Source organism: Anopheles gambiae, chromosome 3 (genome assembly GCF_943734735.2).
Source record: "Anopheles gambiae chromosome 3, idAnoGambNW_F1_1, whole genome shotgun sequence".
Classification (NCBI taxonomy): Eukaryota; Metazoa; Arthropoda; class Insecta; order Diptera; family Culicidae; genus Anopheles; species Anopheles gambiae.
The window spans coordinates 42,345,650-42,365,818 of NC_064602.1; the positions used below are offsets into that span (position 1 = coordinate 42,345,650).

Here is a 20,169-nt window from a genome sequence, read left to right on the forward strand (position 1 = left end):
GAACATTAGAATCCTTTCAAAAACTTTAATAGTCCAGCTGATAGTTGATCAAGTTTACAGCTTCTGATCATCATCGAGATTGATTCAAAGAATCTAATATCACATATTTTCAATAAACTGCAAAGCAAAAAAAAGTGTACGTATAGCAACTGTATTATCAATATCATGCAAAATCAAACAAATGTACAATCAAACCGTATTGATTTCACTTGCAAATTGGATTTCTTTATTTCATGCGTTTTTTCCCTTCCATTACGATGAAGTTGTTGCTTCACCAACAACGAGTGCGTATGAATTTATGGTAAAATTTCATAGATTGTTTCATTTCATTTTTTATTTTGTTCTACACAAATTTTGTTTCCGTTTCACATTTGCCGCGTATTACGTTTATGTTTTTAGAGCAATAAAATAAGAAAAAAAATCGAAACATTCACTTGAGTTACAGTTTGCCGTTCCATTCTGTATAAACCTACAATTTATCTACTCGTTTTGTATTTATCTAGATGAGTTGGTGTGTGTTATGTGTGTGGTTGCGTACTATTGTGTTTTGATTCTATAGTTTTAATAATAACGCAACTGACTTTCACACAGTATAGCCGAACGCTTTGCGAAACTGTTTCATTCAATTTTCTTTCATTACATTGGCTCGTAGGTTGCGTTGATCCTATCCACGAACGGCTTAACATTACGACGGCTTTTTTTCGAGTGATTTTATATGGATTGTATTTTTCTTTAAGTGTAGCTATACTCTGGTTTTGTTTTTGGTTTTATCTTAGCGGGAAATTGCAAGGTTAATGCTTCCCTTGTACAAATTTTCTTCCACCTGTTTACAGAACCGTTTATTTCACATTGGCAAATGACACAGTCATGAATATACGAACAATCCAGAGGCTTTTCCTCTTTCAATTTTCGTTTCTCCCACCTTTTATAAACCATTCACTACATTGTAATAACATTTATTCTTATTTATCGGTCTGTTTTCTTTGCCGTGCAAAACACAAGTACATATTCCTTTTGTATCTGACAACACAGTACCATGGATTTGGTATGGGAAGCGATCGTTAAAGCGGGTATACCGTGCTTTAAAGTAAAATCAAATTATCATATCTACATGCTGCAAACACGTGCAGAGACTTCTTACGTTACGCGTAAAATAGCGTCAAAGAGGACAGGAACGATTGTTTATTTTAAAAGTATTTTATAAAACCCTCTATTTCCCTCCCCCCCACAACGCGTCATTTTCACGCAAAACACGATAGTTACGTACGATAGTTTGGTTTTGGTTTGGCCGTATTGTTTCCTCTTCTCGATTATTAAAACTAGTTTCACCGTTGCAACTTAAACCTCGTTTTAAAGCTAGCCGAAGGAGCGTAACGCGGACCTGTTTAAAGGATTTCATCCGCCGGTGGCTCAACGTCGTCCGGCAGGTCGTCCACTGCTGCGTGAAACCCGTTCACCGGCTGTCGGTGGGTGTGACCGTTGGTTGTGGCCGCTGGTTCCGCGAGCGAAGCTTTACCATCCGGTCCAGCATCGGCCACCAGTTCCGGTCGGAAGTGTACTCTTTGAGCTGGTTGAGCGGTCGCAGTTGCGGTATCGGTGGCAGCCGTGGTCGTTGTAGCCGAGGTGACGGTTGTGACGGTTGGATCAAAGACCGTTGTACGGTGGTGGTCCGTCCGTGACATTGTGCTGGTAGGTGGTGCATCCGACGCCTTCATGCAGGAAGTCGGCAGAAGCAAGGAACGCTTCCGGGTGCGGCAGGAAAACGGTTTGCGGGCGGATTTTGCAGGGCCACGGTCGGTGTACTCCTTTAGTCAAACCTTCTCCTCACCTGGGACCGGTGGACCGCAACGGACGAACTGCAAGGTGACCGGCTGTGATTAGAATGTGGGGATTTATTTTATACTTCGGACAGTACAGACATAAAATACACGCAGAGAGTGAGAGAAAGAGAAAGAGAGAGAGAGAGAGAGAGAGAGAGAGAGAGAGAGAGAGGGAGGGAGGAGGAGAGAAAAGTAGTGAAGAGTGGTAGAGTACAAGGTACAGACAGAGTGGAGTGATGAAGAACAACGGCAACCGGTTGAGTGTGTTTGTGAGAGAGAAAAAAGGTGCGAGAGGGTGAGCGAGGAGGAAAATAGAACGAGCAGTGAGAAAGGAGCAACTAGGTGGAAAAATGGTGGAACAAGGTGACTAAAAATTGTACAAAGTAAATGTGAAAATACAAAAATGCTGGTGCGGCTACTGTGTCCTACGTGAGAGACGCACGGGAATGTGTAAATGGAAACAAAATGAATGCATAACATAAAAATGAAGTCTTTTGAAAAAAGTTCATAATAGAACGTTTTAATTGAAAATGGAATCGTAAAAAAGCACGGAAAACGTAAAACAGCTTAAAATGTAGAAAAATTTAATGAAACCACGAATTTATGAAACAAACACAAGTGGAAAGAAAGAAACGAACAAAAAGACTTGAAAAAATATCAAAAACAAACACTGTCCCAGGTGAAACGATTTTACACAAAAACACAAAAGAGAAGAAAAAAAATCACAAAAAACAAGTCAACAGCTGTTTTTTGCGGCTGGAACGGAACGGCTATTGTTTTTGATGAATAGTTTTTTGGTGTGATTTTACAAATTTTTGGTTCACCGAAAATGAAAGGCAAAAAATATGCAAACAAGAGGAACACAAAAGAAGGTAAATTTTCACATGTGAAGAGAAAGAAGGTAGAAAAAGGACTGACGTCAATTGTTTTTCTTAAGTAGAGTAAAAAAATGAAAAACAAAGATACTTGCATTCAATTGATTTTTTTTCTAAAAACTCGTCTCAGATATAGCGTAGGACTGAAAGTATAGGACGAAACAAGAAAAAAGAGAAGAAACGTGGGAGAAATAGAAAGAGAGAGCGTGAGATAGAGAGAGAGCGAGAGAGATAGTGTGATACATTTGTGAGGGGAAAAACTATACATCAAACGGGAAAGGGAGTTCTCTGTTCTGCTTCATGTATGGGGTGAATGGGTGAGGATGTAAAGTGAAGTCTACTGCTAGTCCATGCTCGCCCTGCATCGTTCATTTTCTACGTTCTAGCTCAATCCACAATCTTAACGCCGATAAGGTGATAAAAGCGGAGAGTGTGAGAGAGTGAAGAGGGTGCGGGTTGTTTTATTTATCACCCTCTAATCCCAGGCACTATCACTCCCCGGTACATCGTAGCGCAAATGCATGAGCTGCACCGTACCGTACTAACACGGTGGCCACGAGAATAAACAATGCTGGCGCCAAGCTAAGTTTTGATTTAAACGACCCCCCATTTGGGGTGGGTGGAACGTTAAGACCAGATCGAGGGCACGTGAGAGGCAGGGATAGGGACCGGGTAGGACCAACGAATCGGTGTCAGGGTGTGGACCGTGGTACTTTGTGCTGTGCGATGTGAAGACGTTCTGCACTAATTAAATGGAGGTCAGGTTTAATGTGTCCCTTCTACAAGGCAAACTATTAAGTTGAAAGCCTAAATGAGCAAAATAAAAGCGTTCTATTTGTATACTGCTTTTTGAATACGAGACATTTCAACAGTGTCAAACGCTATCGGCATTCGTGTGAGGGGGTGTCGTGTTGTGTGTACCTTTGGTGCTAAAAACGGAAGAAAACCAAAAAAAAAAAGAAAAATCATTCAAACACGTAGGACCGTTAACGTACTTACGGACACTTGCGTCGCGGTGTACGAGTTGGCGCGGGTACGCAGGAACACGGTGCGCCACTTGCGCTTCACTTGTGCGATGACCTCCCCGTTCAGGAAGCAGAAAAGTACCGCCACAAAGAGCCCCTGCGAGAAACATACAAACATAAACACACCCACATATACCGTACACGTCCGTGAGTTTATGTAATACAATCGAACAATTTTGGTCCGTGGCCAAACTCACCTGAAACGAGGAGGTGCACGCCAGCATCGTTTCGTACGTTCGCTCGTACGGGTGACCATTACCCGGACGAAACGGCGTCAGTATGTACTGGAGGCCGAGCAGGGGCACCAGAAGAAGGGTTGCGCTTTTAGAGGGAGAATGGAGGAGGGGCAATTATTATTTTTAATACAAAAAAAGGATCGTAGGGAAAGCAAAAGATAGGAAATATTCGTGTTTTTTATAGGAAAGACATTGTTATTCTGCCCTATGTCACAGTCTCCCTATTGCTCTTTATCAATTTATTCCTCTCTCTATAATTAGTTTGGTGATTTGAGTTTAGATAGAACTACGCGTATTATTTATATTCAATCGAGATACTTCTTTATAGAGTCAATGAATTTGTGTTGCAGAGTATATTTTCTCAAACAGATTTGAATTTATTGGCGTCGAAATCAGAGCTGAATAAGCGTGAATATACAAACCAAATCATTCATAGCTCAATCATATTTTGGAGTACGAAATTGAATATTCCTTATTTTTTAAAGGAACGTAATAGCTGAACGCAATCCTGAGGTTTCATGTTTCAAAGGCAGTGTTTGTAAAGAAGATTCCATAAGAGGGGCCCTTCACGATTCTAGTCAGTTTTTTTTTATGGAGTTTGACAGTTGAAGGCTGAAATCATGTAAACACATACAAATTCACACACAAAACTAGCCTGCAATTTTCAGTCTAGATTATTCTAGCCTCAAAGCTAGAATTAGATTCGAGTACCTACTCGAAAAATGGCAAAACAAGGTGGTGTTTATATTTATACCAAGGTGCATTAAAGAGATCTGGTGATGGAATATAGAATCACAGAATATGTAGTTCAGGTGGTTCCATAGCATGTTTTTCATAACGAAATTTGAATATCACTTTTTGACAGAATGGGTGAAAACTTTTGTTCAAACAAGCTTTCTGGAGGCTTGACGAATACTCAAAACACTCTTAAAATCTTCATTCAGAAACAGAAGCGATAAAAAACAGCCTTCTAAATTCATACACCATGGGATAAGCCCACCTGTATATTGTACCGACTTACATAGCTGCTTGAAAACTGCTATACAATGCAAACAGCTGACAGGCTGAAATTTCAGCCTACCAACTTAAAACGGAAAGCACCCCAGATTTAGATTTGTTTTAAATAGCGCAAGCATATTACATTGGACTACATTTATTGTAATTACTAAATTTTTGTAGAAACAATTTCGATTACAATTTGATAAAGCAATGCGACAATTGGCAATCACAATTACAATTACAATTATAATTTGACGAAGCAACATGTCTGTTCAATTCAATAACATAATGATCGATCATTTGATTAAAGACTGCAGTTTAAATAATTAAAACTCTATTGAAAAATATAGAGTTATGTACACATGCGCTACGCGCTATGATACAGGTGCTGAGTAAGAAAACGGTCGCAAGCGAGCCATCGATGTTACTCCACGCGCGGAGTCAGGTTCCAACGGGAACTCCACTGGAAGCAGGTTCCCCCGACCAGATGTGGTGTCGTATGTTCAGACGGACCGAGGCAACATGATCATCATAAACGTGGACGACAACGTGACCGGCAAACCTGGCAGCACCGAAAACACCAGCCTAGCTAGATAGTACCGAATCCAGAAGTTAGCTTTAGTCTTAGTTTAGCAGTTCGCAAATAAAGATCCCCGGTAATATTTTTTTAAAACTTACTCCGGGCTATCGTAAACATAATTATCGATTAAGTCAATTTTAATTTGTCCAAAACATATACGAGGTCTATTTTAATGTAACGGATAAATAAAAGTTTTAGAGATTTTATTCATAAAATGTATTGAAAAAATAGACAGTTTATTCATAACCCAAAACGGATACGAACAGTTGTGTTTGAAGCAATTAAAAACCCCTAGAATTTTTACAGGGTTTACATACTGTTGCAATCTCAGCGTATTCTGTTTAATTTAGCTAACAAACCCAATTGCTCTTGCTCGTTTTAATTGCAATCTGTGTCCCCAGTGCACAGGATTTACATAACAAGACAAACACACACACACACCCAATCAGACAGTAAGTATGCCTAGAGGATACGAATTAATGAAACTAAACTCTGCTCATTCAATACTGAAACGGTAACAGCCAAAACGCTCGTACGACCATATCTCGTACACCTTTGCCCTGACTGCGATACCACAGTCTCGAAAAAGGAGAATGAATAATCTACCCCCAAAATACAGCCAAAGCTCGTTGGTGCGAATACCACCTAGCTCCCCTCACGTACTTACCGGAATGCTTGCAAGATCGTTCTAGACGGACCGGCACCCTGAGGGCCGGCCGGAGCTTTCAGCTTCAGCAGCAACACCCGCATGATGTTGAACAGGAACACCAGATTCAGCAGCATCGAAATGCACACCGGTCCGACGAACACCTTGTTGAAGGAACTATCGTTCATCCAGCACCTGAGGAACGAAGAGTGGTAAAAACATAGGTAAAGTAAAACGATCCAACAGTACCGAGATTTGGCATTCAAAGGAGTTTTTGTTTGTGCGAGTGAATAAATGAATGTTATAGGGAGAGAAAAACAAACTAAAAAAGCTAACACACGCTAGTTCTCATTGCACCAGAGTAAAGCAGGGCCGGAAGAAAAAGGGTATGTATTTAGTCGCAAAAACTAACACACAGGGGTTTTACATTGTTACGGGCAGTTTGTGTTTTGCCTTTGCACCCGGAAACAATGTAAGTAGGGGAAGGAACCATGAGAAAAATGAAAAGTTAAATAATGAATGCTTGGTAGATTATTTAAAATTTAAAAGCAAAAATAAAACGAATTTAAATTCAAACTACAAAATAATTAATTATATTGGTTTTCCACAACATCTGCATGGTGCAGGAAAAGGAAAGTAAAATGCAAATGCAACTGCAAGTACAGCACTTAATTGGACCATCAATAGCAAACGCATCAACCGTTGAGCGCACCATGGCCAACGCCCAATGCATCAACCGATTGACGTTTTATGAGGGCAACCATTCATTCAATCCCATTATACACGATGAGTTTTTATTTATTCAACCCTCACTTACTCTATCGTATCGTTCGGTGGGCTGGCATATCCACGCAGAAACCCGTACAGCACGATGAAGAAGGCGGGCGAACCCCACCCGAGCGCCAGCAACCATTTGAGCAGCTTCTTCTCCGACACGAACGCCGACACCAGCACGGTGTGAAGGTAGAATCCTTCGCACAGCATCCAGGAGTAGTTGGTCAGGAGAAAGTAGTGCAACACCAGATGCAGCGTGATGCAGCCAGCCTGCAATGGTTGAAAAGCGGAATTGTGGGGTGGATTGTTAATGTGAGTGAACTGGGACCGTCGGTGTGTCTCGCAACGGGTGGGTCAGCCGTTTGACCAGAGCCTTACACCGCTTTCCTTCAGGAGATCGAGATCGGTCAACACCAGCCGGTACCACAGCAGCCAGAGGGAGTTGTTGCAGGCAAAGGATACGAACAGGTTCATGTGTAGCGTTATTCGTGCGCATTTTAACGATCTGGAAAGTGGTGAAGGGCGAAAAGGATAAAGATGTTCGTAAAAGGGACACATAATAAAATAGCAGCACGACGGTGAGGGATAGTTGTTATTGAATTTCGCTTTTTCATTCGCAAGACGGGTGGCATGGGCATGGGCTGTGGGGAGTTGCATTTTCTTCCGGAAGTGTGGTAGTGTTGTAATACCGTACCTAAAAGCTGCGTAAAGACATTAATCGTTATCTAAGATAGGGGAATGGATTAAATGTGACCACCTGTGGCAGCACCTGACCCTCTGGTTAATATAAAATGTAATAAACACGGGATAAGGCTCGCTGACATTATTAAGCGGAATATTTGGATTAACGCTAGCAGAGACGTTTAAATGATTTTTTGATTGCTATTATTGTTCTTGCGATTTATGGTGTTGCTGCTTTTAATGTTTTAATATCATCGAGGTTGTATTTTCAAAAATCATGTATTTTTAGTATTTTTGACTGTGAAACAAGTAATATACCATAACTTTCGTGGTCGCGCTCGGTTGCACATAGTTTTTTTTGCGAATTAATAGGCAATGGTGCAGATTACAATGTATAGAACATAAAACCTAAGAAGCTCTTGAGAGTTTTTTGGCACAGGTTTCATTAATATTTTAAATATGATATTTTGGGATGTTTTTTCGAGTATTAATAGATTTTTTGGAATTTAGCGAGCATACTGTGGAGCGGTTGTCAGACTGTGGGTGCCTCTGTAAATACCCCAAAACATTTTCATTAATTTTACTTATTTACTAGTGTTGGGTCATACGACTCATTTCACGACCCGACCCGGAGTCGGGTGCGAGCCAGTCGGAATCGATTCCGACCCGTGGGTGCAGCGGGTGCGCTAGGTCGGAGTCGGAATCAAATCCGACCCGCGGGTGCAGCGAGTTCGGGTCGACGGATGGCTCCGACCCGGTAGGTTCGGGCCGACCCGCCTGTCACTATTATTTACCATGTTTAATCAAGACTCCACGGCAGGATTCATTCAGTTTATAATGTGTACATCTGACAGCCCTATGAAAACCATTCAAAATGATGCTTTTAGAAAACATCATCGATATCAATTCGAAGCTTTTTACACCGGCTCTCACAGTCTGATGACAGCTCTACAGTATGCTTGCAAAATTCCACAATTCGGTTGCAACACTCCATTAAATGATTGCAAACCTCCATAGAATGATTGCACAATTCCACTACCGGTTTGAAACATTCTCTCAACCGATTAAACTATTCCATTATATGACTCGAAACCCTGTAAGCAGAGCATATGAAAGAAAAACGAATGGAAATTTGCTACACAAATTCCCATTCGCCATTGACAAGATAGCAGATAGGATATCGTTCCAATATTGTGTTCCATAAATACGTTCGTTAAAACTGAGACTGAAAGACATAACAAACAATAATTTTGTCGTGTCTTACGTCTCATTCAATCGAATACTTTAATTGATTAGAGTTTTTTTATTTACTTAAACACAATGCAGCGAATGTAGCCCTTCGAAAGCTACTGCCCACGGTCTCACCATCCTTCGCGTTCAGAATCTTCCTTGTCCAATTAAAAAGGATAATTAACGCTCATTAAACCGCTAGATGCCCGTGTCCATCCGCTACCATTTTTATTTAAACCACGCTGAAACTCAATCGTGTACCAACTGCCTAAGCCCATCCCTTTTTGCGACGGTCGCATCGTAACTTAACCCTAATGAGCATAAACGAAATTCATTAACCCCGCCGTCGAGCGCTGAAACGGGTGCTTACCTAAAGTAGCTTAAAATAGCGAGCGATAGCAGTATGGCTATCAGCGAGATGGCGTATCCGGTTTCGTATATTAGGTTCACCTGTTTCCGCCACTGTGGGTAGGGCAAGAGAGAGGGAGAGAGAAAGAGTAAGAGAGTGAGAGAACGTAAAATAGAGGTGTGAGAAGAGGTGCAACACGATAAAAAACAACCGGTGATCACTAATGCCATTCACCTACCTCGAAGTCGTCCAGGTTGATGCAGGTTGTGTAGTTGGACCAGCTCCTGTTCGTCTCCGGATGCCGGAACCATTCCCCATTCTCACTGCACACTTTGTGCGCAAACCCTGCAAACGAACGGAACGGAAGAAGAAACGAAAAGGACACACGTTTAGTGTGGAAACGGTGGAAAACGTGGAAGTGGAAAATCGATCGAAAAGGAGTTGGTTGTTTGCACTTACTCGTTGGATCGAAACCTGATATGAAGGCGGGACAGAGGGCGTATGCCGAGGTACCTGCAGCAGTGTCCGGCCAACATAACCACCCATCCCATGTCCCGGGGCAGAAGAGTCCTTGTGTTTTTTAAACCGAGTGGAAAGAGAAGAAAATAGAGATGTCAGGGTGAAGAACAATTTGCCCTCGTCCATCCAGTAAGACGTGAATTTCCGCCGTCTTGTCTTGCGGGCGGGCAGACCAAACCAATCTCGTGTCATCGATCGATTGCGCAACAAATAATGATTCAACCTTCTAATTAACTGTAAATCCAATCATTATGCACTCTCCATTGCATTACATCGCTTTCGTCCTTTTCCACCCATCCCCATCCTGCATCCTTTTGGGGCATTTATAGACTGAATTTTCTTACACGTTTCGCAGCGCGTTTACGTTTCTTATTCTTCGTCGCTTTCTCTTCGAGCAAAATGGCAAACTGCTCCATCATTAATCAGATAAACTTTTAATTGGATTTTCACCACAGTTCTTTGGCGTTTTTGTTTGCGCGATGCTTTGCACCCGGTGGTGAGTGTTTCCTTTCTGCTACTTCACCACGCAGGAAGTGGAATAGCACACTATAGCTAGTTACTCACTCGCTCACACACACTCACATATACTGATGGTGGCTTCAACCACACGCACTTACCCGATATCGTCGTGTCGACGGTTTCATTCAGCGTTTCCAGACACTCGAGCCGTTTTTGTGCGATCTCATCCACCGATGCATCGGTCGTCGTACTGAGGGCCATGCTGTTGCGTGGTTGCGGGGAGGATGTGGTTTTGACGCGAGAACTTGAAAGCTTCGCTGGGAAGCGTATGTGTGGCTCAACGTTTAGCGCGGTGAGTGGGATGGACCGGGGGTTTGTCACTTGCAGCGTACTGCGGGTTGGTTTGTACCGGTGTTTGGCTTAAGTGAGCGCATATTATGCCGCAGAGGTGTGTATGGGGCGGTCTGCCTGTAATTGGAAGCAGAAAAAAGGATTGAAAGAAAATTAGATCTTTGTTAACGACATGCATGGTTAAATTTCGAGTAGGACAATCAAACTGTGACAGGTAATGGAACAAAATTAAAGCATTAATACATTCAGTCATTCTTTGATGTTTGTTTACTTAATTTTTAAAACGTTTAAAAAATCCTAATATTAAAAACATTCTTTTTTGTTAAGTATTTCCTCCTTGTAATAGTGTACTCGGTTTTAAGAAAATATTAATTCAAAACAAAGTCTTACAGGGTATTAAAAGTTATTTGACAATGTATGCTGCATATTTTGTGGAGTACGAAATTTACTTTAACTCGTACGTACTTGGAGTGTACATAATTTTGGAGTGCATTTTAAACTGCTAATTATTCAGTGAAAAAAACGAGTTATGGATCACACGACCCATCATTTTAAAGCTTAAGTCTTCTTTATTCCGTTTTAGTGCAGACCTGCCACTCGATAGGGCTGTCAAAATTAAACTTGAACAGGATAAAATTAACATTGGACCAGTCCAAGTACGTACTAGGAGTCAAAGTAATTTTCGTGTTCGACAAAATATGCAGTACACATTGCAAAATTTGTTGTAAAACAGAGTATATATTCGATTGAATAATTGATTTGAAAAGTGATAGCAAACATAACAGAATATAGAAGTAGCCTTAAAAGTGAAATATAATAGAAGTAGAATATAGAATAGGCAGGTATCGTGCTACAGTCGTCGACTCGTACGACTTTAGAACATGCCCATCATGGGTTCAAGTCTCAATTGGACCGTGCCCCCATTCGTAGGACCTACTATCCTGCTATATGTAATCAGTAGGTCATTGAAAGCCAGGCCCACTAGTGATATTGACAGGCCTTGACTGACAACGGTTGTTGTATCATAGAACAAAAAGAAGAATATAGAATGTATCGCCACCAACACCCTTCGCATATAAAAATAAAATAAATAAGAAAAAATTCTAAACAACTTTATCAGCCAGTTGTTGAGTTGTCTCCACACAGCTACTCTGTTTTAACTGGTTTGTTCAAATTAGTGATTCTCTCTGCGCTTTGACAGGTTTGAGTGTTTTCTTCTTTTGGCGATTTGTTTTGTATGCTGGTGATTGAATTTTAGTCCTGAGTCCCAATCTAAAATGCAAAGGTTTTAAGCAACAATTAACAAACCAATCTTCTTACCTTCGGAAAGCTATCGTTTGACCCGTATTGACGTGTAAAATGGCATCCCAACATGGTGCAGAACAGCGGATTAAACCTGTAACAGGTTGTTCGCCAACTTGGAAACGATTTGTGCATCAAATTATCCACACACAAATCAGCATAAAGTCTTAACATCTTTTTAAATTTGAACAGATATTTTTTCAGATGGTCGATCGTCCTTTCACCAGCACCACCACTACAGTCGTTTTTACTAAAGCATATTTGATTCGGTAAAAAGTGCTTAAATTTTGTCCTGCATTCCTGTCTTACAATCAAATAGACATTCGAACTTGAATGAATACTTTTCTATTTAAACAATCACTTGCACAACACTAAGGAATTTTGTAAACATTAAATCGTTTATAGCTTAGGTGAAAATATTAAAATAACAAAAATGCGAATGAGTAAATCAAGATACATAAATCACACACGATTGTTTTTGGGAGAATTTTCCACGTTGCTACAACCTTTCTCAGTTTTGGATCCGCCACTGTTGTCTATTACCAGTAGCCAACTATTTTATGATGGTGTATGCAAAAAGATGGTAAGTTTAGATTCGTTAGCAGCCGTGTGATAGCGGACAAAATATTTGCATTACATTAAATCCTATTAGTGGCTCGAGTGACATATTAGAGACACGCATTCTATTTTTAGACTTCACAGTCACCTTCTAGACAATAAATAATGAAAAGTGATGCATCAAAATAGCAGCACAGATAAACTAAAATAGCTTAGTGCAATGGATGATAAGGCATAGAGGGTACTGTTCTTATCGTTAAAACATCGGAAAGCTTTATACGATGAGAGTTGTGAGAGATAGTACGATCTTGACACAATTGCAATAGGAGGTCAGTAACTTAAATTACCTAGGTCAGCGATCGGAACAGTACGGCTCGCGTTCCGCATTGAGATGATGATTCTAATCAGTTCATAAATATACGAACAATTGGTTTAATAATTTAGCTCGGTACGTGAAACTCAACGAACCAATGTTGTAGAATTTTAATCTTTCGGTCGCAAATTTTGCAGACTGCTGACCTAGATAGAAAATAACCACCAAAAAATCTTGCTAGAGTTTTTGTTTACTTGTGGGGATAGTGATTAAAATAATAATAAAATTAAAAATTAAATTAATATATATAAATATATATATTACAATGATGACATTCTGCCAATGGGGTGCTTTCCTTTCTACGAACTCAAACTAGGCTGAAATTTCAGCCTGTCAGCTGTTTGCATTGTATAGCAGTTTTTGAGCAGCTATCTAAGTCGGTATAATATACAGGTAGGCTTATCCCAAGGTGTTTGAATTTAGAAGGCTGATTTTTATCGCTTCTGTTTCTGAATGAAGATTTTAAGAGTGTTTTGTGTATTCTGCAAGCCTCCAGAAAGCTTGTTTGAACAAAAGTTTTCACCCATCCTGTCAAAAAGTGATATTCAAAATTGGCTATAAAAAAATATGCAATGGAACCACCTGGACAACATACTCTGTGATTCTATATTCCATCACCTGATCTCTTTAATGTACCTTGGGATTAATGTAAATATCACTTTGTTTTGCCATTTTTCGAGCAGGTACTCGAATCTAATTCTAGCTTTGAGGCTAGAATAATCTAGACTGAAAATTGCAGGATTGTTTTATGTGTGGCCAACTGTCAAACTCCATAAAAAAACTGACTAGAATCGTGAAGGGCCCCAATATTGGATGCCTTCATTTGAAGGATGAATTTCAGCATGTTCCTTTAGCAAGTTCCACAGAAGGTTGTTAGCAGTGTTGCTGCGTATCTATACTGCGGATATGTTATACTTGGCGCAAAGGAAACAATTCGTCAGTATTTAACTTCCAGGAAGCAAAAAATTGTACAAAACTAGATAGGAAGTCAAAGAAAGAATAGCACACTTCTTCGGGGACTTCGGCAAATACAAAGATTAGCTTCATGACGAACGGAAAACGTTTTGATGAAAGTCATCCAATCATTGGCATTCATTCACTATTGCTTCAACAGATGTGATAAAAACGACATCCCATTTTCGATAAATCACATTCTTTGGTGCGTAAACAGGTACAGATACAGAAAGGAACAAAATATTTGTTCCTCAGATCAACAGGAACATCTTCGTTTAATATTGCTACACATTGTATCCAAATTGGTATTTAATTGAATGCGCAACAATGAAAAAGACTGTGCTCTGTACACAAATACTCTTTGCTTAAAACGATCATTACAGTTAACGTACGATTGCAATAGTGATTGAAATCAATTCCCTTTTATCTTTGCTTTGTGTCTTACGAGTGGCTATCATTTTACTTGCTACATTCGCATCACACAAGCTAGCTGCAGGATCAGCTGCAGCACCATTCCAACCACTGGCTTGGGAAAATTGTTTCCAATTGCCAATTCCTAGGACAGCTTTCCCCTCTGTTCGCCTCCCGTTTCAGCAACAAGTCCCCTTTTCGATGCGGAAATTGTCACATTCCCTGGCTGCTCACTTCAAGAATGTAGATCTGATTGAAGTGTGCAAATACTTCAGCCGACAGTCGATAGAACAGTGAACATACTCGATAAACGCTCCCAGTTGCCGGGGTCTGCAGGCAATCCTGCCAATTGTTCACTCGCACGACGGTGGATCTATTTCCGTGTCGTGGCAGACTTCCACGCACACCCGTTGGTGAGGGTTCCAACGCGCACAGACACACACACATCCACAAAGGAATGTTCATTTCAATCGACTGTGCACAACTGTGTCATATTGAAAGGAAATGCACATTTCGAATCCTTGCGTGGAAACACCCACCAGTTTGAATGTACGAGTCTACGACGACGATGGCAATGATGATGATGTTGGCTTGGAAATCGGAAGTAAATGGCAACACTAAACCCACACCGCACAATTTGTGCTAGGGCCGGAAGCTCAACTCAGTAGCTCAACCACCGGCAGTTGCTTTATGATTATATCGTTTGGAGCCAGCGGGGATGACGTCTCGAGTTTCCGAGGATTGGTTTGTGGTTGCTTTTTCACGCCGGTTGAAAGTGTGAGCAAATGGGCTAGTGTGCCGGAAATAAGATATCCCGGGCGTGTAGCATCAGTCTTCAAGATGCTGTGGCATTGATTCGAAAATGAAACACCACGAAGGCGGAATCCTCATTTTATGAGCTTCCGGCATGTTGATAATACATCGTTATTTGATTGTTCAAAGGTACCGATCCATGCTCGCGTTATCGCTCCGGAAGCGAAAACGGAAAATGAATTAAATAGAAAATCTTCAGTAAGTTTTAAGTTTTTTAACCATCGCAATTATTATGAACAATATTTTAAAGAATTTTAGATTTCCATTACTTAATAAAACGTCAGTGAATGTGGCAATTTGAACTTTAAACTTTAAAATTTGAACCCACAGACCTGCAAAAAACACTCCATTACAATCTTCTCATCATTTCCATCTCACCGATTCCGGTGTCAATTTATCGGTTTTTAACCTCCATCAAAACCATAACCGGAGTCAGGACCTACACGTTGCAGATAAAAAAGGACACCGGACAGGTTAAGACAGAAAATGGTGATTATAAACTGTAATTAAAAAGTTTGTCTCGAAACTTTCGCTTCCTTGCCAATCAGATTCCGTTTAAGCACCAAGTCCGGCTTAAAGAGTCGGGTGAACATAACGCTTTTCTGCCTCGGGCGATGGAAAGACAGCACGGAGGAAAAGAATTACAAAAATGCTAAATTAAGGCACATTTTTGTCCTTCTGCTTTGGTCTTTCGTTTGCGGTACATCATTATGCTTGGCTGTTCTGCAACGTTTATAGAATCTAATCTATCAACGTTTCGATTTCGTTCGGTGTGTGCGTTCGGATAACGCTGTACAGGCGGCATAGGGAAGGCCCGTGGGTGACACTGTCAGCTGACCGGAACTGGCACAAGTCAACAGTTTTTCGTTTACTTCCTACATTTTTTTTCCTGCCTCTCCATTCCGTTGTATGATCTGTCATTTGATCATCTGGGCTTTGGTGGGGTCGTCGAGGGGTTCGCTTGCTTTCGCTTAAGCACGTGCAAGCTAAACCGGCAGCCGTAGCAGACAATTTAGAAGGTCAATACTAACTCAATTACGCTAATGGAAGAACAAATAGAAGCGAGGAAGTGGAAGCAATCTTTTGGCTTTGCTGCTGCTGTGCAAGCCGTGGGCGGTTTGCTTTCTTCTGCTTTCCCTTTTTCGCTTCACAGGGGCTTGCTGTAGCCGATACGGTTTCTTGAGCGACCGTACAACCGAAACCGAAAGGGCAATTGAAATTTCATAAATCTAACAGCCTGTTGGCAGCTGGGTCTGTGATTAACATCAATAATTCATTCGCCGCACGACCTTGCCTCCTTGACTGGGAATGGAAAACTCAGGAGCCTATGTGAGGGTGTGTATGCAAGCGCTTGCTTTAGAAGGTCGGCGGCTCTTTCAGCTGCCCGTGTTGGGGGGGATGTAACGAAGCGTAACAAACCGAGAGTGTGAATATAACAAACCGAGAGTGTGTGGATTGATGCGAAAGAAGCAAGTGTATGATTTATACAGCAGCGATGATGTTTTCCAATCACGGCCACTTATCCTTTGCCTTAACCTTTGACACAATTCCAGCAATGTGTATTTGTGTGCGTGTAGGAAGGTCGCATAAATACGTTCGGTCAGTGTTTTTGAGACGAACACATAATGACGGCTACCGAAAAATCATAAGAGCAACCTTCGTTTTGCTTCAACTGATGTTGTGCTTTATACTTGCCCCAAAAGCATCATACCACGGAGCGAAATATCTCATCTTCCTTTGTGCTCGCTATTATCTCTTCTTGTTATTGTCGCATGTGCGTGATCACCCCTGAACCAAGCTGCCCTGTCCACCGCAACGCTTTATCAACATGGTCGTTCAACGTCAGCAGAAATTCATCGTAATTTAAATTCTGCCTCCCATAACAATTCTGCAATCAACCATTGAAACGATATTCATTATCATCATCGTCTTCACGTGCCTAACTATGCAATCAGACTCCGTCCAGTCTGTTGAACGTCGGGTGAAGCATTGCTGTTGTCCGCACCACAGTTCTATGGAATTATTCCACTTTGATTGCATGCCGGGACATTTGCATTGGTTTCTGAGCTCATTATTATTCGAGCCGGATGAAAGTTATCTATAAACTGGTTCTGTGTTTTTTTATTGTTATTCCTTGTAACTGTATTGCGCTTAAAGCAACACGTGGGTAACAATGGTTTCAGAGAAGCATTAATCTGCTATCGTAACATTTCTGGAAACTTCATGCGTGAATGATTAGGATAGATAGAAAATTACAACTACTGCTACATGACGTTTGTTTGTCACGAAGGTTCCGGAAACATTAAATCGAAAGAGTTTTAAAAAGAACTTGAAAATGAGCAATAATGTGAATGGTTTTAAAATCGATTTAATGCTTTTTGTGCAAGTTGTATTGTAATTTCTCAGCCTTCTTGTGTTATAAAAAGAGATAATTTCCACGTGTTTAAATAGTTTAATGTAATTTACCGTTCATTTACATTCCACCAAGGCAACGAACCCTAATATGAGCATGCTCATCAAGTTGCTGCAAAATAGAAATTCATTCGGACAAGCTGCTCTCTTCGCCCAAACAAGAAAAGCACAATAACAGAAACCAGAAAAAAAGAAGATACAAACATCCCACCCATTAAAGGAAATGTTTTGCTATCAGAAAATAATAAACATCACCAAGTGGGTTGAAATATTCCGTCCGAATTCGGCGTGCCATTCAGCAGGCAACAATTTTACCATTTTTTTGTGCACAACCTTTCTTAACGAAACGCGATAGGAATGTAGCCAAGCTCAAAGGGCGAAACTTGTGTCGCTGCCTGGGTGTTGAAGCAAGGACAGCCGAGCAAGGAACGCTACAGACAAAAACAAACTCAAAAGCATCATTCGAGCGAAAAGCAAATTGTAAAGAATTTGGAATTCTTAGCGTGCGGGAAATTTCAGCGTTTGCACACAAATGCGAAAAGGATGAACGTCTTCTACTGGGATAGTGAGAGCGATAAAAAACTTCCGCACCAAAACGAAGCGAAATAAGAAAATGCTGCTAAGGTGCGAGAGGTTTTCTTGTTCTTCTATCGTTCAAAAGCAAGTGGGGGAAAATAAATAAAAATCGATTGCTCATTTCTCAGATATTTGGCCCACCTTTCCCTCGTAATCGTAATAGATTAGAAGCATTGCCGTAAGGGAAGCAGACCACAAATGATAGGTCTATTATGCTTGCCTACCATAAAAGGGAATTTCTAGAAAACCACTCACAAATGTGCGCTCATTTTGACCGAGTTTCCAAACTTTGTCTCCCCAAATACAGCTCATCAATTACCGACAATCGCGTGGGGGGGTTTTTATTAAATTTTTCCATTTGCCACTTTATTTTATCCATCAGCCTCGTTCAGTTCCAATTTGTTGTAGCCAGTGCAGCAGCAGCAGCCAAGAGTTTTCCTCAATAATGTGTACGCCGATAGTCTGCCTATGAAAATTCAATTTCAATTAGTGCTACATTAACATTCCCATACTCTGTGTCACGTTAGCACGTCTATTTGCGGCACCATTTTTATGCCTATGCTCATCCCAATTCTGCCTCCATTAAAGTCAATCCTCACGATCGATGAGCGAAGGCATTATGCGAATTAACTCGAGCCGAAAGTGCGTCAATTATTGGCGGCAGAGCGTCACCGGTGCAACCGTACGGCGGTCAACTGGCGATCAAAGAACCGGCCGAACCATAAATCACGATTCGATAGATCGATCTGTGAGGCCGTCGGCAGCGCTAGGGGCGGATGGTATTTGTCACCATCGTTCCCATGTGTCGTTTGCCGGCATGGGTAAAAGTGTGCCAGCCAATGCAAATAAATAATGTAATGCAACGGGCAGTGAATTGTAAGTGTCGAATTAAATGTATGAGATTTTTATTGCGGCGCCACGTGCCGGGAATGTCCGGGGATTAATTGCCGATCGATGGCAATTGATGGAGCCGATCGTTTGATGACTATCTGGTATCAATTATGTCCTGTTTCGAGACGGGTATCATTATTCGGGAGTGCGAAATCGATAGATCATCCGTATTGGAGATATGATTATTCATTTAATTGAATTAATATCAGCCAATATGGGCGAATCATGTTAGTTGTATAATAGTGAAACTTTCAAATTATTTCAATAAGCTGACCATACTGAGCGTAGAGCTTTTAGAGTGATAATTTCTGCTATTTTCTGACATTTTAAAAATAGATTTTAAAAAAACTTTTTTTTGAACGAAGAAACATAATAAAATAAATTTAATTTTTCATACAAATTGTTTTCATTATACATAAAGAATGTATTCACACTTAATATTACGAGCTTTGTTTTCATGACAGATGTCAAATAACTGTATTATTGTTGATATGATAAAGAGGAGTTTTTAAATTAGTTTTTGCAGGTTTCCTTTGTGTAATAAGATTGTTTCATACGCTTTTTCAACTCTTCAAAGGCTTTAAAGTCATTATTCATGGATAAATATTGAAGAATGGGTCCTAACACAATCTAAAAGAGTGAAACAATTACGCATAACTTTGAATTGAATTACACAAATAAAAAAACAAAACACAATTAAACTAGCCTCTGATAACAAATATTATGTTTTCATGCTATAATTTTCATATTCTTAACATTTTATTTATTTTTTATTTTCAAAAGATTTTTAGACATTCTCGGATTTTTGTTAAATAAGATGTGCCTTTTTTATTTTTTATTCGTTTCATGATTTCTTTGGCTAAGTTCTATCCATTTTGAAACAACAAAAATAATTAAAACCATTTTGGATTAAAAACTCAAGAAAATAAGGGACACATTTCGAAAATTTTGTAAAACAAAATCAATCTTGCGACAGACTGCAATGTGCACCGTTGTTCATTTTATAGAAGGGTTTGTTTAACTAAAACGACAGCCTATTGCAATGCCTTTGAATAAGGCCATATGAATAGATTGTTTCAATATGATAATTTTTAAAATTAACTTTTGTAGTTGATTTTTCAAATATCTAAGATTTAAAGTTTGATTGTAAAGGTTTGATTGTAAAACAAAATGACACAAAAAGCAAAGCTATACGGCAACTTTGTGTTTATTGTTTTGTTACCCATTTGTTCGTTTTACTCTAAACAATAGATCCTCATCTGTTGATGTGAATTTAATCACTAATATGACTATATTTTACATTCAATAGCAACATGAAACACTGTGCACATTCCA

The 20,169-nt window shown here is 40.2% G+C and overlaps 2 protein-coding genes across 2 annotated transcripts in view; both read right to left on the bottom strand.

Moving 5' to 3' along the window:
- Positions 1–312: 312 nt before the first annotated feature.
- LOC1279176 (calcitonin gene-related peptide type 1 receptor) lies at positions 313–10,486 on the bottom strand. Its single transcript, XM_061660779.1, is given in 10 exon segments — positions 313–1,856; positions 3,695–3,817; positions 3,918–4,041; positions 6,203–6,376; positions 6,999–7,225; positions 7,334–7,460; positions 9,237–9,328; positions 9,454–9,560; positions 9,675–9,785; positions 10,352–10,486. Coding segments are annotated over 10 exon segments (1,659 nt in total). The 5' UTR covers positions 10,455–10,486; the 3' UTR covers positions 313–1,385.
- Positions 10,487–10,522: 36 nt separating this feature from the next.
- The window catches only part of LOC1279181 (DENN domain-containing protein 1A), a 120,234-nt gene continuing 110,587 nt past the window's right edge, over positions 10,523–20,169 (bottom strand). The window contains exon 10 of the mRNA XM_061660778.1: positions 10,523–10,661. Coding sequence (XP_061516762.1) covers positions 10,629–10,661 — 33 coding nt within the window. The 3' untranslated portion in view covers positions 10,523–10,628. The remainder of the gene's footprint in view (positions 10,662–20,169) is intronic.